General features: G+C 53.0%; 3 protein-coding genes across 3 annotated transcripts in view; 2 read left to right on the forward strand and 1 right to left on the reverse strand.

Moving 5' to 3' along the window:
* LOC127461290 (uncharacterized protein K02A2.6-like) overlaps window positions 1-7330 on the reverse strand; it is a 31328-nt gene extending 23998 nt beyond the window's left edge. The window contains exon 1 of the mRNA XM_051768970.1: window positions 6425-7330. Coding sequence (XP_051624930.1) covers window positions 6425-7299 — 875 coding nt within the window. The 5' untranslated portion in view covers window positions 7300-7330. The remainder of the gene's footprint in view (window positions 1-6424) is intronic.
* The window catches only part of LOC127461278 (uncharacterized), a 129636-nt gene that overhangs the window by 53356 nt on the left and 49137 nt on the right, over window positions 1-27143 (forward strand). The gene's annotated exons all lie outside the window — the stretch shown is intronic.
* Window positions 1-27143, forward strand: part of LOC127461277 (uncharacterized) — a 107631-nt gene that overhangs the window by 39826 nt on the left and 40662 nt on the right. The gene's annotated exons all lie outside the window — the stretch shown is intronic.

A 27143-nucleotide genomic window follows, 5' to 3' on the forward strand; every position in this document is an offset into this window, starting at 1 on the left:
AGGCCAGGCAGATTTGCAGTTCAGGATCTCTCCTTCTGCTCTGCCTAGATTCGATCGCCTTGGCACAGATGTCTAACGCCTGTTTGGCCTCTGCTGTCAGAGCCCTATTAGATGTCAGATCAGAGTCCCCCTTTAGTAACACAAAGAGAGGGTGTAGCTCCTCTGTGGTTAAGCCTAGAACAGGCCTTAACCAATTAATAGCTCCCAGGAGTTTTTGCAGCTCATGTAAGGTTAAAGTGTCTTTTACCTCGAGCTGCAGCGGCTGTGGGGAAATCTGTTGTTGCGTGATTCTCCATCCAAGATAGCTCCAGGGCTGCGATCGCTGGATTTTCTCTTCTGCAACCTGTAAGCCTGCTTCTTGGACAGCATCAGTTAAAGCAGTAACAACAATTTGCAGTTCATTTTCTGTGGCCATGCTTATTAAAATATCATCCATGTATTGGTAGATTATTGCAGAGGGAAAATGTTTTCTGACGGGTTGAATAGCATTTGCAACTACTGTTTGGCATATGGTTGGACTGTTCTTCATCCCCTGAGGGAGAACAACCCAGTGATACCTTTGTATAGGCTGTGAGTTGTTTAATGCTGGAATAGAAAATGCAAACCTTGGGGCATCCTCGGGGTGCAGGAATATGGTGAAAAAGCAGTCCTTTAAATCAATTATTGTCAGAGGCCAGTTCGCTGGGAGCATAGCAGGTGAGGGTAATCCTGGTTGCAATGCCCCCATAGACTCAATGACTGCGTTTACTGCTCTGAGATCCTGAATCATCCTCCATTTGCCAGTTTTTTTGGGAATGCAAAATACAGGAGTGTTCCAGGGACTATTTGTTGGCACAATGTGTCCTGCTTCCAATTGTTCCTCTACAAGCATCTTTAAATGTTCAAGCCTTTCTTTTTTCATGGGCCATTGGTCTACCCAGACCGGGTGGTCACTTTTCCAGACCAGCTTAATTGGTGCTTGGGACGGCTGACCAATGGCCCCTATTGAAAAACCTGGCTGCTTGCAGGAGGAATTTGCATTACTGTGCCAAACTGTGAAAGTATATCACGTCCCCACAGAGAGCAAGGGATCGGGGCTATGAATGGAGCTACCTTTGCTACTTGCCCCTCTGGTCCCAAGACAGTGAGTACTTGAGCACTCTGTCTGGGTCTTTGTGTGCCTCCCACCCCTTGAATGGTTGCAGCTGGGCAGACAGTAGGCCAGTCAAGTGGCCATTCGGAGTCCTTTATGATGGAAACATCGGCTCCCGAATCCAAAAGGCCTGTAAATCGGTGCCCATTAACCTGGCACGTCATGAGCGGCTGTGCTGCTGTGATGGCTGCTGCCCAGTAAACCTGTGGTTGTCCCGTGCTGCCAAAGGCCCCTGAACCCCGCTCCCTCCCCCCCTCCCCTGCAGGCGACGTACTGTAGAAGGGGATTAACTGAGCAAGCTTCTGTCCTTTCGGGATGAAGCAGGGGGGTGAAGGGGTCCATGCCATTATCAGAATCTCGCTATGAGAATCCGAGTCTATTACACCTGGCAGCACAAACAAACCCATTCTGGTGGTAGAGGACCTTCCAAACAGCAGTGCATGTACCCCTGGATTAAGGGGACCCCGATGTCCAGTCGGGATTAGCACCACCTCAGTGGAAGTTATGAGGACTGTGTCCCTGTTGGATAAGTCCAGCCCAGCGCTGGCTGATGTGGCGGGGCACAGATCGCTGGCTGGGGTGCAGGGGCACAGAGCGCTGGCTGAGCTGGGGGGGCACAAATCGCCAGCCTGTTCCCCTGTGTTGCATGTGATTGCTGTACCGGGGCGTGCGACAGCGCCCCTCGCCTCCAGTTTTTTGGCATCCTCCTTGCTTTGGGTTGCTTTCGAGGTGCCAATGCTAGAGGTTTCTGAGGGCAGTCCCCTTGGAAATGGTCAGGGGCCCCACAAATGAAACAACCATCTTTGGGTCTGGCCCCCTGCTGTGTCCTTAACTGAGTACTCAGTGCTACTGCTAGCAAATCTGATTGATGTGTTAAAGAACCCACCTCTTGGCAGGCACGAACTAATTCTGAGATACTGCAAGTTTCCCTCTTAGGAAGGGTTTGCAGAACTCTTTTACAATCCACATTAGCATTTTCAAAAGCCAGTCTTCTACTAAGGATTTCCCTGGCTTCCTCATTTTCAATCTGCCTATCCAGAGCAGATTGCAGCCAATCTAGGAATTTTGTGTAAGGTTCTGTTGGGCCCTGTATTATTTTGGTGAATGACAAGTTTGCATCTCTGTCTGATGTAGGTAATTTTCTTATTGCCCGCATGGCATGTTTTGCTATTACCTCGTATACCTCTCTATTGTACCCGGTTTGAGCATCTATGGAACGATAGTTCCCATCCCCTGTGAGTTGGTGTGCTGATACCCCTGCTTGTGGGTCATTAGCGTAAGCAGAACAGATTTCTCTAAAATCGTTCAGCAATACATTGTATTGTGTGTTAGAAAGGCTTATTTGTAACAAGGTTCTCCAGTCATGAGGCATGAAGATGTATGTGGAACTTAGTGACTCTAAAAATGCAAGCGTGTTAGGGGATGATACACCAGTTTCTCTCATTAACTGTCTTAGTTCTTTGGTTAGTTCATGTGGTAATGGTTGGAACCTGCGGCTTTGACGTGGACCGATAATTACTGGACATGCTTGTATAACTTGTAAGTCCCCAGTACGCAATGCCTCTTCTCTGCATAAAGCCCACCTATCAATTGTACCTTCTCGGTATGTTGCTTCATCCCTTGCCGGCGGAGCTATCCCGAAATCCCCCTCCTCCTCCCCCCATTCCTCCCATTCCCCCCCCGCAGCTCCTGCGAAAGCGGCTGTCTGTGGGTGGGTGGTGGTGGTGGTTGGGGAGTACGGCGCGGGGGCGGGGAAGGACGGGTCGGTGTCCGAACCGCGTGGCGGGCGAGATGGTGGTGCCCGCTCCTGGGCGCGTACTCGGCGTTCATGCGCGGGATGGGTTGGCGAGTAAGCTGGGCTAGCCCCCCCACTCCCGTCACGGGACCCCCTGCTGCTGTCCCACTGACTGGAACCTCGCATCTGGGGCCCCGCTCCCTCCCGCCGGTCCGTGTCCCTTGGGCTCCCGGTTCCCTTCCCCGGAGTTGAATTGTGAACGGCTCCACCCCCTCCCCCCGCGGAGCTTTGTGAGTTCAAACTGCGGCGCGTAAAAGTGGGGTTGTTGCTTGCAGCCTGAGTGGGGGTGTATGTGTTCGTCGTTCTTTGGTGGGATCTGCTTAATGCAGTCATTATAGCTTGCCAGGCTGGGTAAGCATTGTTTGCTTGGGAATCCCCTCTCTGAGCCTTGAGTTTGATAAGATTGCCTATTTTGTCCCATATGTGAATGTTGAGGGCTTCAACCAGAGGTAGTTCTGGTACGGCTGCTTTAATGAGCCGCACCAACTCTGATAATTCAGCCCTTGTAACCCGAACAGAGTAAGGATTCAGCAGAGCAGCCAGTGCTTCTGTGTCCCGTGATACTTCGGTAGGGAAAAAGTTTCCCATGTTACCTTTGTGTCTCGGCGCTGCTGGGGTGCGCTGCTGAAGAGGGTCTGTCGGTTTGTTGATTTGTGTTGGCTCACTGTCGGCTGGGCTGTGGCGTCCCGTCGGCGGCGGCTGATGTCCCGGTGCAGGCGGCAAGCGGCAAGCGGCGGCGGCAGGCACGGGCAGCTGTAGCGACGGACGCGGGGGCTGGCTGTAGAGGCGGCGGCTTGGGGCTGCGGCGATCGGCGTGTGCGGGCTGCAAAGCGGCGAACGAAGCGGCGGCGCTGGCGGCGGCGTCTCAGTCACGTGGCGGCGGCTCGGCGTGGTCCCGGCTCTGTCTCCGGTGAGCGCGGCGTTCGCCTCGGTGAAGCCCGCGCGGTCTGAATACGGCGCAGGGGCTTTTTGCTGGTAGTGCTTTTTAAGCACGCCGCAGGGTCAGTCAGCGGCGGTGAGCAGGCGGGGAGCCACGGTCAGTTTCTACTGGACAGAAAACTGGAGCGGGGGCTCCGCGGGGGTCAGCGGTGGCTGGGGTTGCTAGGACGCGGCAGCGGCAAACCACTTCTTGCACGTGGTCCACACAGTCGGTAGCGAAGAGTCGCTTTACCAGATGACCGACACTCAGGGGACTAACAGGCCTTTCCCTGACGATCTTAAGGTGCTCCGCGGCTCGTTCTCCGAGCTGCAGGCACGCTTTCGCCCAGGGAGCAGTCTTAGACGTGCGGGGTGCGTCCCAGTCACTCACCGCTTTCGATGTTGCGTTGACCCTCTCCACTCTCTCCAGTGGCTGCTTTGACCTCTCGGTTTGTTCCTTAACTCTTTCTTCTCTTCTTCCGTGCACTATCTTACTATTATTGAGCTCGCTAAACTAACTGTCCGTCTCTTAGAAGCCACTAAGAGCACGGGGTTTATTGACGTCAGGGTTTTTTGTGGTAAAGTCCCCCGTCTCCGAAAATTGAGACGATCCCGGAGACACCAGCTGATCTCCTGATCCAGGATAGATATCTCACTTAATATAAGCTAAAGATGTCCCGTTCGGGCGCCACATGTAGCAGGCGACCCTTGTATAACAAGGAATGAATGATGCTCCTTGTGGATGGTGTGGTCAAAGAGAACTTTATTCAAAATTCCCACTCTTAAATCCCTGTGTACCATGTGACTTCTTCAGCCAATAGAGTTATATGTGACTGCGCATGTCTCCTCAGGTCCATCGCCCTGGCACATCCCCTGTGCATCCAGACACGCCTCCCACAATGGGAGTCCCTAAAACGTTAAAAACAGATAACGGACCTGCCTATGTTAGCAAGATTCTGGGACAATTCTTGCAGCAGTGGGACATAAAGCATGTTACGGGCATAGCTCATTCACCTACTGGACAAGCTATAGTAGAGCGAATGAATGGAACAATTAAAAGCTACCTTGAGAAATACAAAGACATCAGGGATGCCCGAGAGAGAGTTAGCAAAACTCTTTTTGTCCTTAACCATTTGTGTATTTTCGGAGATGATTCAGTACCTCCTATCGTCAAACATAATCAGAAAGAGCAGGTGTCAAAAGGACCACCCATGAAGGTTCATTATCGGAATCCTAAAACTGGGATGTGGGAAGGTCCAGCAGAAGTCATCTTTATAGGCCGAGGCTACTTCTGTGTGTCTACTTCTACAGGTACCCTGTGGGTTCCCAGTCGTTGGGTCAAGCCAGCGACTGAGAGCCCTGGAGAACGAGGAGGAGAGACACCTGCGGTGCCTGCAGCCTCACCTGACCTTACACCACCACCTCCAGCCTCTTCAACACCTGATTCCCCTGCACCTGCTGAAGAGGGAGACACTGGAACAGCATCTGAATTAACTGAGTAACTGTACACAAAGGAACTGCAAGACTTACGTGCCCGGACTTGATTTACTGTTTTTGTGTATTAGTATAGTGTGCTGGTTTAAAAGTTAACCAGCAGGGGGATGAACTCAACTCAAAGGAGAGATTATAAGTCAGAATAACAATTTATTAAAATAATACAGTAAATACAATAATACAAACTAACAATTGGTCTCAACCCACAAAAACCCAAATGTATAACCCAGTGCCCTGGGGCCTGAACAAAGTGGTGTTCCTTGGGCCCTGTTTGAGTCCAAAGTAAAGGGAGAGGGGAAGGGCCTGCTGGTGGGAGAGCTGCTGCAGTCTGGGCAGAACTGGTGATCGCAGTCCAGTGGTGGTCTAAGTCTGGTTGAGAGCGATGAGATGCAGCCTTCCTCTGGATCCCACGAGTGGGTTCAAAAATGTTCCAAAACTCCAAGATTATATATCCTCCAGTTCAGGCAGGAATGTTCAGTGCTCCCCTCAGGGCGGGGAGTTCCACAAAGGGTGTAAGGACAGAAACATCCTCCTATCTCACAGGCCTCTTAACACCTAGTTTATAGCCTGAGGAGTCAGGCTCTATGGGCAGAGGGTGCGAATAGTCTATTGACGACAATAGTCTAGTTTCTGGGAAATGACATGGAAGGCTATAGAATACAGTTTTGGGTTACACCCACCATGATGAACTGATCTCAGCTGTCCTAACTAGGACATTATCCACCCCTTATTCTATGCCATCCATGTCATGCCCAAATTAACCCCCTTTAAAAACTATCCCTTTAAAACTATATACATCTATCTATCTATATATATATATACAATGAAACATTACAGACCATTCTCACTCAAAATTAGGTCCCCTTGTGGTACACAACGTGTCTCTCCATCTTTTTACATTACCCACCAGGTGGAACCAGGTCCCTGAGCAAAAACAATCCCTCGGATGGGTTTGCCTTTGCTTGAGGTGGGACTAATCCAAACAGTCTTCCCTAACATTCCTCTCATATGTACCACAGGGACTTTATCTCCATCTACAGTATGCAAAGGTTCTGACTGGGCAGGGCCAGCTCAATTGATGGAACCTCGGGTGTTGACCAACCAGGTGGCCTTTGCTAAATGCAGCTCCCAGTGTTTGAGTCTCCCCACACAGTGCCTTCAGGGTGGTTTTCAGCAGTCCATTGCACCGCTCAACTTTTCCAGCAGCTGGTGCATGGTAGGGGATATGATACACCCACTCAATGCCGTGCTCTTTGGCCCAGGTGTCTACGAGGCCATTCTTGAAATGGGTCCCATTATCAGACTCAATTCTCTCCGGGGTGCCGTGTCGCCACAGGACTTGTTTTTCAAGGCCCAGGATGGTATTCCGGGCAGTGGCATGAGGCACGGGGTATGTCTCCAACCATCCAGTGCTTCCTTCTACCATGGTCAGTACGTAGTGCTTGCCTTGGCGGGTTTTGGGGAGCGTGATGTAGTCAACTTGCCAGGCTTCCCCATACCTGTACTTTGACCACCGTCCACCATACCATAGAGGCTTCACCCGCTTGGCCTGCTTGATGGCAGCACATGTCTCACAGTCATGGATGACCTGTGAGACAATGTCCTTGGTTAAGTCCACCCCTCGGTCACGAGCCCATCTATATGTTGCATCTCTCCCCTGGTGACCGGAGGCGTCGTGGGCCCATCGAGCCAGAAATAATTCTCCTTTGTGCTGCCAATCCAGATCTACCTGAGAGACTTTAATCCTGGCAGCTCGGTCCGCCTGCTCGTTGTTACGATGCTCCTCATTAGCCCGTTTCTTGCCTACATGAGCGTCTACGTGACGGACCTTCACACTCAGCTTCTCTACCTGGCCAGCGATGTCCTGCCACATCTCCGCTGCCCAGATGGGTTTCCCTTGGCGCTGCCAGTTGGCCTTTTTCCATCGCTCCAGCCATCCCCACAGAGCATTGGCCACCATCCATGAGTCAGTGTAGAGATAGAGTCTTGGCCACTTCTCTCGTTCAGCTATATCCAAAGCCAACTGAACGGCTTTAAGCTCTGCAAACTGACTTGACCCACCTTGTCCTTCGGTCGCTTCTGCAACTCGCCGTGTGGGACTCCATACAGCTGCCTTCCATTTTCGGTTTGTCCCTACAATGCGGCAGGAGCCATCCGTGAAGAGCACATATCGCCTTTCATCTGCTGGTAGCTTGTCATATGGTGGGGCCTCCTCAGCCCGTGTCACCTTCTCCTCCTCTTCTTCAGAGGATAGTCCGAAACTCTCACCTTCGGGCCAATTGATGATAATTTCCAGAATCCCAGGGCGATTAGGATTCCCTATCTGGGTTCACTGCATGATCAGAGCGATCCACTTACTCCACGTGGCATCGGTGGCATGATGTGTGGAAGGAACTCTTCCCTTGAACATCCAGCCCAGCACTGGTAGTCGGGGTGCCAGGAGGAGCTGCGTTTCGGTGCCGATCACTTCTGAGGCAGCTCGAACTCCTTCATAGGCAGCCAGGATCTCTTTCTCAGTTGGTGTATAGCTGGCTTCAGATCCTTTGTATCCCCGACTCCAGAATCCCAGCGGTCGTCCTCGGGTCTCCCCAGGCACTTTCTGCCAGAGGCTCCAAGAAGGGCCATTCTCCCCGGCTGCGGTGTAGAGCACGTTCTTCACGTCCTGTCCTGTCCTTACTGGCCCAAGGGCTACCGCATGGGCAATCTCCTGTTTAATTTGTTCAAAGGCTTGTTGTTGTTCGGGGCCCTACTGGAAATCATTTTTCTTCCGTGTCACAAGGTAGAGAGGGCTTACAATCTGACTATACTCGGGGATATGCATCCTCCAAAAGCCCACAGCGCCTAGGAAAGCCTGTGTTTCCTTCTTGCTGGTTGGTGGGGACATGGCTGCTATTTTGTTAATCACCTCCATTGGAATTAGGCGGCGTCCATCTTGCCACTTCACTCCTAGGAACTGAATTTCCTGAGCAGGTCCCTTGACCTTACTCCGTTTAATGGCAAAACCGGCTCTTAGGAGAATCTGGATTATCTTCTCTCCTTTCTCGAAGACTTCGCCCGCTGTGTTCCCCCATACAATGATGTCATCAATGTACTGTAGGTGCTCTGGAGCCTCACCCTTTTCCAGTGCAGTCTGGATCAGTCCATGGCAAATGCTGGGACTGTGTTTCCACCCCTGAGGCAGTCGATTCCAGGTGTACTGCACACCTCTCCAAGTGAAAGCAAATTGTGGCCTGCACTCCGCTGCCAAAGGAATGGAGAAAAAGGCATTGGCTATGTCAATGGTGGCATACCACTTGGCTTCCTTGGACTCCAGCTTGTACTGGAGCTCCAGCATGTCCGGCACAGCAGCACTCAGGGGTGGTGTGACTTCATTGAGTCCACGGTAATCCACCGTCAGCCTCCACTCTCCACTGGACTTACGCACTGGCCATATAGGGCTATTAAAGGGTGAGCGAGTCTTGCTGACCACCCCCTGGGTCTCCAGGTCACGGATCATCTTTTGTATAGGGGTCACAGAGTCTCGGTCGGTGCGGTATTGCCGACGGTGCACTGTTGCTGTGGCTATCGGTACCAATTGTTCTTCAACCTTCAGCAGTCCCACAGCAGAGGGGTCCTCTGAGAGACCAGGCAAGGTGTTCAACTGTCTAATTTCCTCCGTCTCCACAGCAGCTATGCCAAAAGCCCAACGAAGTCCTTTTGGGTCTTTGAAATACCCACTCCTCAGGTAATCTATGCCAAGGATACACGGGGCCTCTGGGCCAGTCACGATGGGGTGTCTGTGCCATTCCTTCCCAGTCAGGCTCACTTCAGCTTCCAGTACAGTCAGCTGTTGGGATCCCCCTGTCACCCCAGAAATGGAGATGGATTCTGCCCCTACGTATCTTGATGGCATTAATGTACATTGTGCGCCAGTGTCCACTAAAGCCTTATATCTTTGTGGCTCTGATGTGCCAGGCCACCGAATCCACACAGTCCAATAGACTCGATTGTCCCTCTCCTCTACCTGGCTAGAGGCAGGGCACCCCTAGTCCTGGTCATGGTACTCATTGTGCTCTTCTTGTGGGTATGACCTGGAGGTCCCTTCAAGAGGATCATTCCTGTACCGTCTGGAGTCTTGCCCACGAGAGACTGGAGCAACGTTTACCCTTGAAGAGTTCTTTATGGTATTTGTTCCTCTTTTCAGTTCACGTACCCGGGCTGCTAAGGAAGAGGTGGGTTTCCCATCCCACTTCCTCATATCTTCTCCGTGCTCACGGAGGTAAAACCACAGATCGCCACGTGGAGTGTACCTTCTCTCCTTAGCTGGGGGACGCTGGCTCCTGATAGCAGAGACTCTTGTTTGTCCTGGAGAGATATGGAAAATCCCTTCCTTAATTTCTTCTCTTAGCTTCTGGTGTCCCTCTTCAATTTTCTCTTCCAGGCTTCGGACGTGTTCAGCCAGTTTGGTTTCCACAGATGAGACGTGGGCTCGTAATGGGGCGGTGACAGTGTCTTCATAAATCCTGAGTTTGCTAACCAATGCTCCCACCTTGTCCTCTCCCTCCCTCCATTGCAGCGTTGCTAAGTAGCGGGAATACATTTCTGGCCCGAGTCGTGCAAACTTTAACCACATTTGGGAGGTGCACTGTACGCCATCTGGACTCTTAGGGAATCTTTCATCCTCTGAAAAGATTATCTCCAGTACAGCTAACTCCCTTAAGCACCGGATACCTTGTTCCATCGTGTTCCACTGTCCTTGCTGTACGTGGAGGTCCTCCTTGCAAAGGTATCTCTCCCTCACACTGGACAACAGTCGCTGCCAGAGGCTGAGAGTTTCCTGCCTCCTTCCAATCCCCTGATCAATGACTACATCTCGAGACAGGGATCCCAGCTGTCTGGCTTCACTCCCATCTAGGATCGTATCGTTAGCTGCGGCATCCCAGATTCGGAGCAGCCAGGTCAGAATGGACTCGTTCGCCTGTCGTGTGAACTCTCTCCGGAGCTCACGTAGCTCACCCAGGGACAGGGACCGAGTGATTATTTCTGGTTCTGTCTCCTCCGGTGGATGTGAAGGTCCCGCCTCTTCGTCATCATTTGCTATGCGAACTGATTTAGTCTTTGATTTCCTTTTCTGGACAGGGGCGACTGCTATTGGTTTTGCTTGTTCTTCTGGCTCCTCGATGGTTTGTGTGGACACGGTGCTGGTTGGTTTATTTCTTTCTCCCTCTGACTCAGCTGTGGTTTGGGTGGACGTGGTGCCTGCGGATTTGGTCCTTCTCTCCTCCCCCTGACAGTGCTGTACCATGTCAAGCAGTGCCCGGTAGGCAGTGGCCAGGGCCCAGCAGGTTGCTGTGAGCTGGCCGTCTCTGGAGCTGCCAGAGCATTTTTCCTTCACCAGTCTTATCATGCTAACAGGATCCTGCAGTTGTTCAGGGGTGAATTTCCAGATCATTGGAGGAGAAAACTTTTCCAAATACTGGCTGATGTCCTCCCACTTCCCGTGCCACTCAGCATTATCTGCTCCCAGGGCAGGTGTCCAACCAACCTCCCTAAAAGGCACTTTTCTGACCCTAAACATGGTGTACACAGTACAGAGCAGACAGAGCAACACTAACAATAACATTATGCTGTCCTTAACATCAAAAGGGAACTCAATATTTTCAAAAACTGTTGTAGCAGGTCTGAAGGGGAAGAAGGAGGTGGGAGGCTGGAAACCATCCACCCCTGTTCCCCCAAAAAGCTGGGTACGATTTTTAATGAGGCCCCAGAGGTAGTAACCCAAACCAGGACAGGCAAACAGGACTGAATACACATTTACAATGAAACTCATTGCTTCTGATGTTAGAATGACATAAACATAATATACTAATAAAACAATTTGGATCCCTCTCCCTGGTCTTAAAGAGAGCATCAAAAAGGCAAATAATACCCCATCTGTGGAAATATGAACAGGCTCAAATACAACATCCATGTGAGTGCATCAAACAACATGGTGATCAGGGAGTTTCTATATTCAAATAGACAAATGCTTCAAATGAAATTGTGATTCTGACTTCTCTCTCTCTGCCCCACGTTGGGCGCCAAAATGTGCTGGTTTAAAAGTTAACCAGCAGGGGGAATGAACTCAACTCAAAGGAGAGATTATAAATCAGAATAACAATTTATTACAATAATACAATAAGTACAATAATACAAACCAACAATTGGTCTCAACCCACAAAAACCCAAATGTATAACCCAGTACCCTGGGGCATGAACAAAGTGGTGTTCCTTGGGCCCTGTTTGAGTCCAAAGTAAAGGGAGAGGGGAAGAACCTGCTGGTGGGAGAGCTGCTGCAGTCTGGCCAGAACTGGTGATCGCAGTCCAGTGATGGTCTAAGTCTGGTTGAGAGCGATGAGCTGCAGCCGTCCTCTGGATCCCACGAGTGGGTTAAAAATGTTCCAAAACTCCAAGATTATATATCCTCCAGTTCAGGCAGGAATGTTCAGTGCTCCCCTCAGGGTGGGGAGTTCCACAAAGGGTGTGAGGACAGAAACATCCTCCTATCTCACAGGCCTCTTAACACCTAGTTTATAGCCTGAGGAGTCAGGCTCTATGGGCAGAGGGTGCGAATAGTCTATTGACAACAATAGTCTAGTTTCTGGGAAATGACATGGAAGGCTATAGAATACAGTTTTGGGTTACACCCACCATGATGAACTGATCTCAGCTGTCCTAACTAGGACACTATATCATGTTGCCACAGACCCGCCAAGGTAAACGCTATGTGCTTCCCATGGTGGAAGCAACCACAGGATGGTTGGAAACATATTCGGTACCGCATGCAACAGCCCCAAACACCATTCTAGGTCTGGAGAAGCAGGTCCTGTGGAGACATGGCACTCCAGAGAGGATTGAGTCAGACAATGGGACTCATTTCCAGAACAGCCCATTAGCCACTTGGGCACAGGAGCATGGGATTGAATGGGTATATCACATTCCATATCATGCACCTGCTGCAGGAAAAGTAGAAAGGTGTAATGGACTGTTGGCGACAACCCTAAAGGCACTAGGTGAGGGAACTTACAAAAATTGGGATAAGAACTTAGCCAAGGCCACCTGGCTAGTCAACACTAGAGGCTCTGTCAACCCAGCTGGTCCTGCCCAAGCACAATCCCTCCACACTTTAGATGGAGACAAAGTTCCAGCCATCCATCTAAAAGGTATGTTAGGTAAGGCCCTTTGGATCACTTCTCCCTCAGGCCAAGACAAACCCAGTCGTGGGATTGTTTTTGCTCAAGGGCCCGGAAATCCCTGGATGGTTATGAGGAAGGATGGAGAGATCCAATGTGTGCCTCAAGGAAACCTAGCTCTGGGGAAAAACTAATTCTGTGCCCTAAGTTGTGTTTTACAGGAGACCAGACACCAGACGGAAAAGACCCGAACAAAGTGATCCCGGTATCCAAGGATGTCCGATGATGAGACAGCCCAAACCAATGAGCCAGTCCTAAACCAGAACTGTGATTGCCACGAAAGGGCCAAGAATCCTAATCGAGCTGCTGGTGGTGCTGATCTTCAACAACAGACGACAGCCTCGAAATAAACATGGACTATATGTATATATGTATATGTATACGCGCAGGATAGAGATGGACACAATATACAGGTGTTACGTAAAGAAATAGTATGGAATAAGGGGTGGAGAATGGGATGGTTTCACTCAGGCCTTCCTGGAGACCAGCTTGGAACCAGGAAGGTGATCACGGAAGTATTCCATGCTATTCCTTTGCGTAACTTGAGGTGTAAATAAAGCCAGCAGGAGGGACCTCGCGCTCTTCCTTCCCGGCGAGGTTCGAGAACGGCGGGTCCCTGTCTCGGTCTGGCTTATCTGGAGCTGAGGCCCACAGCGACTGCTGTTATCTGCCACGCGTGAGGGGAGAGCGCTGGGCCGTGTCCAGCCATCCTGCCTGTTCAAAGGGAAGTGGTGAGATTTTGCTAATTTACCTGCAGTTGGCTGGTTGACTTGGTTGGTCTTTGTCCCTTTTTGTCCTTTTCCTTTCTCTCTCCCCCTCTTCCCTTTTTGGGGAGCTGTTTGGGATTTCTGGAGTTGTGGTGCATAGTATTCTCATTGTATATATCTGTCTCATATGTAAAATATATATATATATTTTTTTGCTATAGCTTTGGCTGCTTAAGTCGTTTTTTTTTCTCTTCCCTCTCTGGGAAGCAGGTCCTTCTTGTCGAGTTTCGGGGACTTGGCGGGAAGCCAGCTCGAAACTTGCACACCTCCCTGCGATGAAAAGCAAGCAGCTTGTCAGGACCACACTGAGAAACCCAGGACTTATTGTTTCATTGAATATCGTTGTTCAATCCCTAGTGGAAGAGGAGAGAGACTTACTGAGGAAAAAGGAGTTGGCTATGCTGGAACTCCAGGCCGTGCAGAAGAGGTTGGAAGAGCTGCAAGAGCTGAGCAAAGGCCTGGAGGAAAACAGGCTGGAACCAGGAGCTGAACTGATCCAGAGAGTGGTGAGTGTGTCCTGGGATGGGCATGGGATTTGTCCCACAAAACTGAACCGTGCTTGAGGAACCAGAGTGGATTGTTCACCAAATTTGGAGCTCAAGGAGTGGCGGGAGCAGCTCCAGAGGGAGCTCAAGGAGTCCCGGGAGTAGCTCCAGAGGAAAATCAAGGAGTCCCGGGAGACTCTGCACAGAGAGCTCAGGGAGCGCGAACGACGGGAAAGCGACCTGAGCTCCAGAGTATGGTGAGTAAAGCACCGAAACATCCCCCGAAACTGCCCCAAATCCAGCAAAATGCACGCAAATCCCATAAAAAACACCATCAAAATCCATCCAAATCCTTCCAAATCCCCCTGAAATCCACTCAAAATTCCAGGAAATCCTTCAGAACTGAGCTGAAATCCATTGAAATGGAGCAAAAATGCTTCCAAACCGACTCCAAATCCATCAAAGATCCACTGAAAATCCCCCTCCAGCCGGAGCTGTGGGAAAGCTGCCTCCGAGTGGGGTGAGGGAACCACCAAAATTCCCCTGTAATACACCCAAACCCCCTCAAATTCCATCAAGAATCCCTCAAAACCTTCTGAAAATCCACAAAAATTGACCTCAAGTCCACACAAGTCAACCCCAAACCCCTCAAGATCCCACAGAATTTCCCCCAAAAGCCTTCCAAAAATTCCCCAATTCCCTCCAACTTCTCCAAAATTTCCCCAAATCACCCCAAATTCCAAAGATTTCCTCCAAATCCCTCAACATGGGAATTTTCTGAGATTCTCTCAAGGATCCCCACAGAAATTCCCCAAAACCCTTCGACAAATTCCCCAATTCCCCACAAAGCCCCCTCCAAAATGGCATCAATTCCCTCCAAATTGCCTTCAAATCCCCCAAGCCCCTCGAGGTTTGGGAATTCCAATTTGGGAGTTTGGGGGATTCAGAGGGAAATTTGGGGGGAAATTCAGGGATTTGGGGGCATTTGGGTGGAAATTCAGAGACACCCAGGGAATTTGGGGGGAAATTCAGGGAATCTGGGGGGATTCAGGGGGAAATTCGTGGCATTTGGGGGATCAGAGGGAGGATTTGGGAATTCTGAGGGGGGTTTGGGAAGGGATTTGGTGGGGATTTGGTGGGAATTCAGGGGGAAATTCAGGAAAATTCAGGGGGAAATTCAAGAAAATTCAGGGCATTTGGGGGATCAGAGGGAGGATTTGGGAAGAATTTCGGAATTCTAAGGGGGAGATGGGAATTCCGGGGGGCTCGGGACTTTTGGTGGGGTTGGGAAGAGGTTTGATGGGAATTTGGGGGGCATTCAGGGAGAAATTCTGGGACTTTCCCGCAGCTCCCTGCAGTCGGAGCTGGAGCGGCGTCTGCGGGAGGAGGAGCAGCGGCAGAGTCATGCCACAGCTCCGCAGGAAGAGCTCTCCAACATCTCCGAGAAATCAGAGGTTTGCGGGGGGCCTGGAATTCCCAAAAACTTACGGGGAAAAAACCGGGGGAATCCGGAGCCGTTTGGGTGCTCTGTGGGGCGAAATCCGCCAGGGGGCGCCAACGCGGAGGAAAACAAAAGGCGGGAAAATCTGAGGGTGGCGGCAATTCCCGGTCTTTTGAGCCCAAAATTCCTCATGGGGGGCCCGGAAACATGGGAAGAGTCAAGGAAAAAAGGCAAGGAATGGGAATTCGCACCAGTGTTGCTGATTTTTGAACCGAAAACACCTCAGAACTTGGGAAAAATGGGGAAAAAATCGGGGATTTGCTCCGATTTCGGTTTTCTTTTTGGCATCAAAAGCCCATCCCAAAAAATTGCACCAGGTCTGGCGGTTTTGTGCCCGAAATCCACCAGTGGTGCCAAAAAAAAAGGTGGGAAAATGGGGGTTTGCACCGATTTTGAGCTTTGTGGCATTGAAATCTCTCAGGGAGCGCCGCAGAATTTGGGAAAAGAAGAAAAGAAGGGAATTTACCACCCGAAATCCCTTGGGGGGGCACCTCAACATTCTCAAAAAATGGGAATTTTTACCAGTTTCATTATTTTTCGGCCAAAAATCCCTCTGAGGATGCTGAAAAACCGAGAAAAAAATTTGGAATTTTTACCAATTGTGCTGCTTTTGGCATCAAAATCCCTCAGGAGGTACCGCAAAAATCGGGAACAAATCGCACTTTTTTACCCATTCTGCCATTTTGGCGTCAAAATCTGCTTCGTGGCACCTCAAAATTTGGGAAGAGTCAGGAAAACCTTGGGAATTTTGCCCTGATTCCGCCATTTTTTCCCTTTTGGTGCCATTTCCCCCCCGTTCCTCCCCAGGCTCACCAGAGGCAGGTCGAAGACCATCTCCGCCTGCAGCGGCACCAGATGGCCGCGCTCCAGGAGGTACAGAGATCACAAAAATCCCTCCTGGATCAGCAGGACGAACGGATCCACCATCTGGAGATGGAGTGACGCCGCCTCCACAGTGACATCCAGGAGCCCAAAGTGGGCCCAGGGCAGAGGGGGGCATTTTATGAGGGGAACCGCCCCCTAAACTTTCCTCAAATCCCTAAATCCCGTTTTTTTCCCCATTTTCCAGGACAACATCCCCCTGTTCTGCCGCGTGCGGCCCGTGCAGCCGGAGGAGTCGGAGCGGCAGCGGGGGCTGCAGCACCTGCACTTCTCCCCGCACAATGACACATTCATTGTCAGCCAGCCCGACGAGGTGAGAAGGGCTGAACCCAAAAATGCCCTTTTTCCCCTCAAAAATCCCTTTTTTCCCCGTCAAAAATGTCCCGGGAGCAGCTCCAGAGGGAGCTCAAGGAGTCCCGGGAGCAGCTCCAGAGGGAGCTCAAGGAGTGCCGGGAGCAGCTCCAGAGGGAGCTCAGTGAGTGCTGGATTGAGTCAGACAACGGGACTCATTTCCAGAACAGCCCATTAGCCACTTGGGCACAGGAGCATGGGATTGAATGGGTATATCACATTCCATATCATGCATCTGCTGCAGGAAAAGTAGAAAGGTGTAATGGACTGTTGGCGACAACCCTAAAGGCACTAGGTGAGGGAACTTACAAAAATTGGGATAAGAACTTAGCCAAGGCCACCTGGCTAGTCAACACTAGAGGCTCTGTCAACCCAGCTGGTCCTGCCCAAGCACAATCCCTCCACACTGGAGATGGAGACAAAGTTCCAGCCATCCATCTAAAAGGTATGTTAGGTAAGGCCCTTTGGATCACTCCTCCCTCAGGCCAAGACAAACCCAGTCGTGGGATTGTTTTTGCTCAAGGGCCTGGAAATCCCTGGATGGTTATGAGGAAGGATGGAGAGATCCAATGTGTCCCTCAAGGAAACCCAGCCCTGGGGAAAAACTAATTCTGTGCCAGGGGAGAGGGGAAATTGGAGACATGTTAGTAACCATTTTCCCCCTGGAGGAGAATTTTGGGGAATCCATCAATTCCCTGTGCTTCGCCAGCAAGGTGGGAGTGGGATTTGGGGGGATTTGGGGGAACATGAGGGATTTGGGGGGATTTGGGAGAACATGAGGGATTTGGGGGGATTTGGGGGGGATTTGGGGGAACATGAAGGATTTGGGGGGGTTTGGGGGTCTCTGCTGGATTTTGGGGGGTCACAGGAGGGTTTGGAGGGTCCTGGGGGAGTTTTCGGGGGGATTTGAGGAGGTTTGGAACATGTCACAGAACAAAGGGAGCTCCAAGGAAACGTCCCCAGACGCGGGAATGGGACTCGGGGAATTGTTGCAGCTGCTTCTCGACAACTCCACGAGCAGAGGGCCGCGAGCAGAGCTGAATCCTCCTGTGCTGGGCTGCAGAGAACTTCCCAGGAGAAGCTGTGTGGAGGTGGCACAGCCCAGAGCGGGAGAGCTGCAGGCACGGAGCATTCCCTGGGTTTTTGCTCTGTATTCCAAGGCTGGAGCAGGGATCACTGCAGGGAGCAATCCTGAGGCTCCTCCAAGGATGTCGCTGCTGACCTGCGAGGGACGTGAGGAGGGACAGCTGTGAGTTGTACCTGTGTTTGGATGGTGCCAAACATTTCCAAAGGGGGGGACACTGGGGACATTGGGGGGACATTGGGGGACATTGGGGGGACATTGGGGACATTGGGGGGACATTGGGGACATTGGGGGGAGATTGGGGACATTGGGGACATTGGGGATATTGGGGGGACATTGGGGGACATTGGGGACATTGGGGGGACATTGGGGACATTGGGGGGACATTGGGGGGACATTGGGGACATTGGGGATATTGGGGGGACATTGGGGACATTGGGGGGACATTGGGGGGACATTGGGGGGAGATTGGGGACATTGGGGGGAGATTGGGGACATTGGGGACATTGGGGATATTGGGGGGACATTGGGGACATTGGGGGGACATTGGGGGGACATTGGGGGGAGATTGGGGACATTGGGGACATTGGGGATATTGGGGGGACATTGGGGGACATTGGGGGGACATTGGGGGACATTGGGGAACATGGGGGTACATTGGGGGGACATTGGGGGTACATTGGAGGGACATAGGGGGGACATTGGGGACATTGGAGGGACATTGAGGGGACATTGGGGGGACATTGGGGGGCTCAGGGGTCATTTTCTGGGGGTCAAAGGTCACCTGCTGGTAGGTGTTGGTGGCGATGATTGGCCGCAGGATGGGGGGTGGGGCCAGTGGGTCCCCAGGGGCGGGGCCTGGAGCCCCCAAAACCTCCTGCTCGAACCTGGGGGGGAGGGGCACCGGTGACACCCCCCCAGTGACACCAGTGACCCTCCCAGCACCCTCCCAGTGTTCCCAGTAACACCCCAGTGACCCCCCAGCACCCTCCCAGTGCTCCCAGTGACACCCCAGTGACCCCCCAGCACCCTCCCAGTGCTCCCAGTGACACCCCAGTGACCCCCCAGCACCCTCCCAGTGCTCCCAGTAACACCCCAGTGACCCCCCAGCACCCTCCCAGTGCTCCCAGTAACACCCAGGGCCCTCCCAGTAACACCCCCATCACCAAGGCCCTGGCCCCGCCCACATGGCCACGGGGAAAACAAGCCCCGCCCACCCCAACCCCTTAGACCCCCACCCCTGTTGCCATAGGAACCCAAACTCCTCCCACTGCCCCAAACCCCACCCCATTGCCATGGACACCCTTAAACCCCGCCCACTGCCCCAAGTCCCACCCACTATCGCCATTAACCTCCAAACCCCGCCCACAATCATTAACACCCCAAAGCTCCTCCTGCCTCTAAGCCCCACCCACCAGAGCGACCCCACCTCTGTTGCCATGGTCACCCTCAGGCTCCACCCACCCCTCCAAGCCCCTCCCCCGTTGCCATGGCCACCCTCAGACCTCCCCCCGACCACCACCACCCACCCAGGCCCCGCCCCCGTTGCCATGGCCACCCCAAGCCCCGCCCCCGTTCCCAGGGCCTGCACAGTACCAGGGCTGTGCCCACCCCTGCCCCTGATGGGGATCAGCCATCTCCAGCATGGCCCAGCAAACAGAACTCACAGAGACCACGAGAGCAAAGAAAAAGGCAATTGAGTTATCTGATGGTTAATAGCCTTCCTTCACTCTGCCTTGGCTTCACCTCTGATTTTTAAAGAGTGTTTTAAATTCAGTTAACTACACAGAACTGTCAGACCAAGCCAACTCCGTAACCCAAGGGAAATAAATCACGTGGCACCAGAATATCTACAAAATTATTCTGAAGTTTTGCATCTGGGGTAGAAATTTTTCATGAGCTCAGCCCTGCTTTCTGGATGTCCCTGATGGGGTAACACGGGAGTGAATTTGAAATCAAAGAAATGGGAATCCGAATAAAAAAAGACTTGGATAGCAACAAGAAACACTTTCCTGCATGAGGAGGTGCAAGTTTGAGAACCAAGGAGGGCTCTCTCACCAGCTGTTTGGTGTCTGCCAGTGCTGCTGTTCCTCCCTCTCCAACAACGCTCCTCAGCCAAGGGCTGAAAATCAGCAGGAATCAAACCCTGGAGGGATTAACACTGGAAATACAACTCAGGTCACCCCAGGGAAGGGTGGCTGCGGTCTCACAGACCACCCACCCCAGAGGGCTTGTGCCACACCACAGCCAAAGGTGTCCTGTGGCTCAGGGAACAGGACACGTCACCACTCGCCTCCTCCCACCACACCGAAGACACACTTGCCCTCCTCGGACACCCCTGGTGAGCTCAGGTGAGAGGCTGAGGAGCTCCAGACACCACTGTTACCCCATGGAAAGTCAGGGGTTGAAGGTTGCATCATCCCATCCCCTTTGCCACCAGGCTGCTGGCAAAGGTGAGCTGCTCTCCCGCTGTCAGTCACATTCCCAACACACGTCCTGTCACCTGCACAACAGCACAGGCTGAAAATTCTGGGAGCGCTGGATGGGCTACAGAGAGCTCAGCTCACTGCAGAAGGGATGGATGGCAGAACTTCCAGCTCCCCAGAGTTTAGCTGGGATCATTCAACTCCAGCTCCCTGCAGGCACCCCCTGGCTCCCTGCAGCCCTCACCACACAAGTGCTGCCTCCAGGCTATGGGCACCTGGGCCAGGAGACCCTGGGAGCCTCCCAAGAAGTGGCATTTACAAATACACACTAAACAGCGTCTGCTGTGGCTTCCTGAGAAGGGTTCGTTCACTTGACCCGTCCTGAAATGAAGTAAAATCTTGTCAGAGGGATTCAGCTCTGCCCAGAGTTCAGCACAGGAGGGAGAGGTTGCTGCACGCCAGTGCAAGCCCTTGTCTAGAGCAGCCTGCTTGGGGAAAATTAGCAGTGGGCACACCTCTAAATGAGGCTGTACAGCAAGTAAAAGAGGGATTAGCCATGTAAAGTAAGCCCTTTTGGTTTTAGATTAAAGAGGGGAGGTGACTTTGAAGGATTATTCCAGAGCCATTTCAGCAGTTTTCAGGGACTTACAAAGGCGGGGTAAAAATGCAGCTCCTCGGGTCCAGAAAAGAATAAAAACCAGTGTCCCGGCCAGGGAAGCAGCAGAAAAGGCTTCTGGAGGGACCACCTGGCTGGCCCCAAGTGCAGACCCCCCCCCGCTGCCCACGATCGGTGCCGGCCACGGTGCGGCCAGAGCATCACCTGCACAGCCGGGCTGGAGCTGCTGCAGGGAGCCAGAGGGACTGGGGAAGGGGCTCCCCCAGCCACGATGCCACTGGGATGGGTCACAGCACCTCCGGCCCCACGGCGGGTGGGAGGGCAGCTCTGCCCACCGTGCTGGACACCGTGTCGGGAAGGAGCTCGGGAGCAGCACGAGCGTTAGAACCGGAGCCTTACACCAGTCCCTGCTCTCACCTCAGGGATTTATCGGCTGGGATGCAGGTCCTGAACTGAGCCACGGAAACGGGAGGATCTGCCAGCACAAACACAAAAACTGACTTCTCTCCTCAGCCGAACGTTCCCCTGCTTCCCTGCACCTCCGGGTGCCTCATCAACGTGCTGGCTCTTAATCCTTTGCCCACATTAATCCAGCCAGTGGAGATGAAGACGTGGCTACAAGACATCAGGCGGCTTTATCGAACCCTCCTTGCAAAAAACCCACAAACCCTCTTTTGCTGAGCCTAAAAGGTGACGGATAATTAGTATGTAAGATCCCAACTATTCCCACTTGTTATGCAAGCAGCATCCTTTAAGTTGTAGTTTAGAGAGCGAGTCATTCCTGTCTGGGATCAATAAAACAACACGCTGCAGTTTGTTGCTCACGACACGGGAGCAGCATCAGCCTGGGGAAGGCGAAAGGAGCTTCAGCTCCAGCCGCGTTAGCCAGCAAAAAGTTGTGCGCGCGTCTGTGCCGGCCTGGCGGGAGCATCCCTGCGCGTGCAGGGAGGGAGGGATGGAGGGAGCGAAGGATGCTCCCGGTCCCGCCGCTCCCGCTCCCCGTGCCCGGGGGCAACGCAGCGACCCCCGGCCGGGCCGACTCTGCGGACCCCGCGCCCAGCCCCGCACAGAGCTCCGCCCGGCCAGGAGCCGCGGGGGCACTGCGGGGAGCCCGGCGGGGCAGGCACCGCGTCCGCCCGGCCCCGCATCCCCGCCGGCTCCCGCAGCGCGGCCGCGCTCTCCTTCCCCCGAACCGCAGCCTTTCCTAATTTCCTTATTTAGTCCTATTTTCTTTCCCCTTTCCAACCCCCCCTGCCTGCTCCCGGTGCCGAGCCGCGCTCACCTGTGCGGGCGGGGGGGACATGCCCTGCCCTGCCCTGCCCTGCCCTGCCCTGCCCTGCCCTGCCCTACCCTGCCCTGCCCTGCCCTGCCCTGCCCTGCCCGGCGCGGCTCCCGCAGCCCCGCGGTGCTCCCGGTGTTCCCGCAGCATTGAGCGGCAGCGGCGGGGGCCGGGCGGGCTCCGCGCAGACCCCACTCCCGGCCCCGCCGTGCGCGGGGGGCGGGCGGCGGAGCGGCGGCGGCGCGGCCGCGCTTAACCCTTCGGTGCCCCTTCGCTGCCCCTTCGCTGCCCCTTCGCTGCCCCTTCGATGCCCCGCCGGAGCCCCGCCGGGCCCCGGGGCAGCGCTCGGTGCCCTCCCCCTGCCCCGTTCGCGCTCCCGCAGCCCAGGTGCTGCTCCTCCCGCACCTGCGGGATCCTCCGCGGCAGCCCCGAGCCTGTTCCCGTCCCGCTCCCCGCCTTTCCCGCATCCTCGCCCGGTCCCGCTCCCGATGACGGCAGACCTTGCAGTCCCAAATTACCGCTCGCCGCTTTTTGGCCCTCCGCTTTTAATTCCAAATTTGCCCCAATTGTCTCGCTCTTCCAAAGGAGCCTTTCTCCTCACCCGCCTGCTCGCTCGGCCCTTTGCATCCACCTGCTGCTTTCCTTCCCTTCCTCATCCTCCTCGGCCGAGAAATGAGTGTCTCGTGCAGGGAGACGAGGAGCCGGAGAGCGGAGCACACCTGGGGACCAGCTCTGCCGCCCCCGAGCCCTTTTGGCACCCCTGTGAGGCTGGGACCTCCCTGTCCTGGTTGGGACGGACTACGGAGCAGCAGCAGCAGCCAGGAGCTGCAGTTTACAGCCTCTTAAATACAGCTCTTCAGGCACACGTATACCACACAGATGGGTCCATTTAAACACACAAACTACAATTCCTACAGCCAATAGGTGGATTTGAGTTGCACTTTCTCAGTTCTACTTTCTCACAACATTTCTGGGCACCTGTCCCTGTTTCCCTTTGATGTTTATATTTTTCTCAGTCACTCTGTTCAAAACAAGTCCTCGTTCCCATGAGACAGTATCCTTGTTCTCACAGGAACAGTGGCCTTGTTCTCTGGATGTTTTTCTCCTCTTCTCAGGGTGCCTGCTGTCAGCACTAAGGCCTTTATTCTCAGTCAGGTTTTCGTTCTATACCAGGGGTCCCGGCCCAGCCGGGATTCCCCACACCTACCTGTGCCCCTGTCCCGAAATCCTGTCCTGGGAAATGCTTTTAAATGCCTGTGCAACAAAAAGTGCCTTCCAGTGCAAAGAGGGTATTCAGTCTGAACTGTGCCTGCCCTGTTGCAGCTCTTCCCTGAGGCCCTGAGGTGTCCTGGGCCCAGCGAGCCAGGAATAATTCCCCCTTGTGTTGCCAGTCCAGCTCTACCCGAGACACTTTCATCTGCTCAGTCCCATCCCCCTGTCCATTGCTGGATGTCACTCAGGAGCCCAACTCTTGGCTCCCTGTGCATCTCCAGGATGGACTTGCACAGCCAACCTCTCGACCCGGGTGGCAGGAGGGCCTGCCCTGAGAAGGCCTAAAATGCCATCAGACAATGCCAACAGTGCCAGCTCTCCTGCAAGCTGTCTGTGAGATCTGAGAGTTACTGGTGCCACCATGGGAATGGGTTTGGTGTTGGATGATGCTCAAACCAGCCTGGTTCACCCAACTGCAAACACACATCCTGCTTTGGGAAGTTGGGTGGGACAGAGAAGCTGGGAACTGGCCTGTCCATTTGTGAGGAGCAGTCAGTCACTTTATACTAGAGAAGTCCAGTCCCCTTTCATCCAGGCAGGTTCTTCCAACACAGCCCTTCTTGAGGTAGATGTGTGGAGATTCCTGCCTTGGCTGGGGACGCCCTCCAAGGACACTCCTCAAGGCTGAGCAAAAGAAATCTCCCAGTGACCGTTGGTCTGGGTGAGTTCCATCAGATCTCTACGTAATAATTATTTCTTTTGGCCAGCTTTAATAGAATTGTTTCAATAATTGCTTCAATATAGGGCACTATCCTATCTTATACTGTACTACTAGTAGTTTTAGCCTTTATACTGTCTAGTAAATCATTCTGATTAAGATTTTTGTCCAATCTTTTGTAAGAATAAATGATTCATTTTATATCAATATTCTCATTTGGCCAATCATTAAAACCTGTGGGACAAAAGTGGTTCAATCCCACTTCTGTAATTCCTTAAATTTAATTTGTTGACAAAATCTGAGGCAAAGATTGGATCCCTTATTCCTTGAGGCTCAGCAGTGGGACAATGGCTCCCTGATTCCATGAGGCTGCACTGTTTCCCAGTGTTCTTTGGCTCCAGAAGGCCCTGCAGTGCACTGCAGTGCCCACAATGGCCCACTGATTCCATCATTTTCCCCAGTGTCACAATGGCCCCTTGATTCCATGAGGTTCCCCAGTGTCACAATGGCCCCTTGATTCCATGAGGTTCCCCAGTGTCACAATGGCCCACTGATCCCATCATTTTCCCCAGTGTCACAATGGCCCCTTGATTCCATGAGATTCCACAAAGTCCCATTGGTTCCCTTTGGTTCCAAAAGGTTCTGGGATGTCACACTGGCCCCTTGATTCCCTGACGTTCCACAGAGTCCCGGGGTCCTTTTGATTCCATGAGGTTCCGCAGTGTCCCATGTTCCCTTTGGTTCCAGGAGGCCCCAGTGGATTCCAATGGCCCCTGGATTCCAGGAGATTCCCCAGTGTCCTGGGGTTCCCTTGTCTCCCTGACTTTTGGCAGTGCCCAGGGTCCCTTTGTTCCCAGGAGGTTCCTTCATTTCCATCAGGCCCTGCCACGTCCCAGACTCCCTTTGGTTCCGTGAGGTGCTGCAGGGTCACAATGTCCCCTTGATTCCATGAGGTTCTGCCATGTCCCAGGGTTCCTTTGGTTCCATGGGGTTCCACAGGGCCAAAACTCCCTACTTCTTATCCTTCCAAAATTCTTGGGCCCATTCTACCCCTGCCTGGGACAGAGCACCATTGTGTTTGTGCAGGAATGGATCCATGGCCATCCTGCCACTGCGCCAATTGAATGCTGCACAAACGTCACTGCAGGCCCGACCCTGGATGCAGGAACAGTCTGGGAACTCCAGGCCTGCTCCCATTCAGCAGAGCCAGTCGGGGTCCCAAAGAGCACAATGGCTTGACTGCAACCCCTGCAAGTCTCTGGCATTGCTGGGGACAAATGCAGGAACTGCCAGGAGCTCTGCAGAGCCCTGACAGTGCCACTGCAATCCCAAACTGCATTGCCCGGGGCAACCCTCAGCACAGCCAAGGCCACAACCCTTCCTGAAAGGTGTCCCTTCTGGGCAGGGCCAGGGGGACAAACCCCTCCCTCTGTCCCTGCACATGTTGGGTCCAATTCTCAGCCCCCACTTAGGGACAAAGTCAGGCTACACTGTGTGTTTAGCTTTGCATTTCCTTCACTCTTTTGTGCTTCCAACACACACACCCCCCAGTCTGGGCAGAGTCTGGCCCCCCAAAGAACACAAGACCTGACTAGTTGTGGCTCCCGCTGCAGGGGCTGGAACTGGGGCCACAGTCTGTGCCAGGAGCAGAGAGGTCCCTCCCCACAGAAACTTCTTGGCCATGGAGTTCGTAAGAAAACGGGACAGGCTGTGGGGATCACTTGCAGGGCACAGCCAAGGACGTGTCTTGACCAGCCTCCTGTTTAACAGGACCAGCTTTTTCAGCCTCTTTGCTCTCTGTTTTCTCATGCTTATTCCTCCAGTGACCACTGGGATCCTCCCCTTGCTTTAGTTCCTTCCGAGACATCCCAGGACAAGTCTTGCCCAGTCCCCAAATCCCCTTTCTGGCTGCCCATCATGAGGCTCAGAGCACATCCACTTCTCTTGGAACCTGTTGCAGTTCTGGCCAACCCCACTGGTAAATATTTCTTCATTTTATCCAATAGAAAGCTCCCCTAGGTCAGTTGAAATCCATTGCCCCATGTTCTGCCACTCCAGGCCTTGGTAAAATGAATCCCTGGGACTATCTCAGACTAGGAGCACAATGTTTTCATCTGCAAAACCCTTGGAGAGTGCTCAGAAATGTCCCTACACAAAGTTTGTCCCCATCTTTGTTAGAAGCCCCTGTGGTGGTGCATCCTCCCCCCATTGTCCTCAGGCCTGGTCAGTGATCTCAGGAGCTCCTGACAAGCCTTGGCCAAACCAGCTGAGCAATGAAGAGCCCCTGGACTGGACCAGATGACTAAAGCCAGTCCCCTTGTGAGCCCCCACCCAGCGGGGCTGAGGGAGGCCCTGGCAGCTCCCCAGCACCTCCCTCTCAGTGGGACACCTCTGGCAGCCTCTCCCAGCTTGGGAACCCTCCAGTTTGCAACACTCCAAAGAGCGGCGCTGATGCCCAGGACAATTCTGATCCCCCTCACCAAACCCTCCTCCAGCTGGGACCCTTGTCTGGTGGGAAGCACAAAGGGATTGGTGGCAGTGTTTCCCTGACAACAAGGAGAATTTGGGAGAGGCACCTTTCCACACCCAGCTCTTGATGTGTCCACACAGCTCTGCCTGGGTGTGGGTGTGAATTGACTGTGGGGTGAATGTTGTTCTTGGGAATCTCTAATTCAGTCACTGCTAAAATATTAGCAAATGCTATTGAATCACTTGATAATTGTTAACTGATCAATAATTAAATGCTACTAATGTCTTTTGCCCCCTTATCTTTGGATCCAAATCCTTTGGGCCCTGACCCTCTGGCATCCCAAGGCTCTGTGGAAATCATTCCCTTTCATCAAAAAATATATATTTTTCGTGATGTCCACTTTAAAATCTTCCTCCTTAGCTGAACAACAAAACAACTGCAATTAGTCGTTGATGTCTTGAAGACTTGAAGACAATTAAAGGAAGGGAAAGAATTTGTTTTTCTGTGTTTTAATGAGTCCCACAATGTGTTTGGAGCTGCATGCATTCTCCTCAGGTGCTGAGAGAAGATCAAAGCAGCTGCTGAAGAAGTCAGAAGCCAAACTGCAAGTGCCTTGAAGCATTGCTGGGCCCCACTGAGGGCAGGCACTGCCAAAGCCTCCCCAGGGACTCCTTGGAGCAGCTCCTTGGAGGCCAGGAGTGCAGGCAGACAAAGGCTCTGGGCAGGCCCCTGCAATGCTGAGCAAAACCTGCCTTGGTTTTGTGGAGCACAAAGGCCAAGGCCTGAGCCCCAGGCCCTGGCC

The sequence above is a fragment of the Manacus candei genome, unplaced genomic scaffold (genome assembly GCF_025592945.1).
Source record: "Manacus candei isolate 608988 ecotype Guabito, Panama unplaced genomic scaffold, ASM2559294v1 h1tg000099l, whole genome shotgun sequence".
Lineage (NCBI taxonomy): Eukaryota > Metazoa > Chordata > Aves > Passeriformes > Pipridae > Manacus > Manacus candei.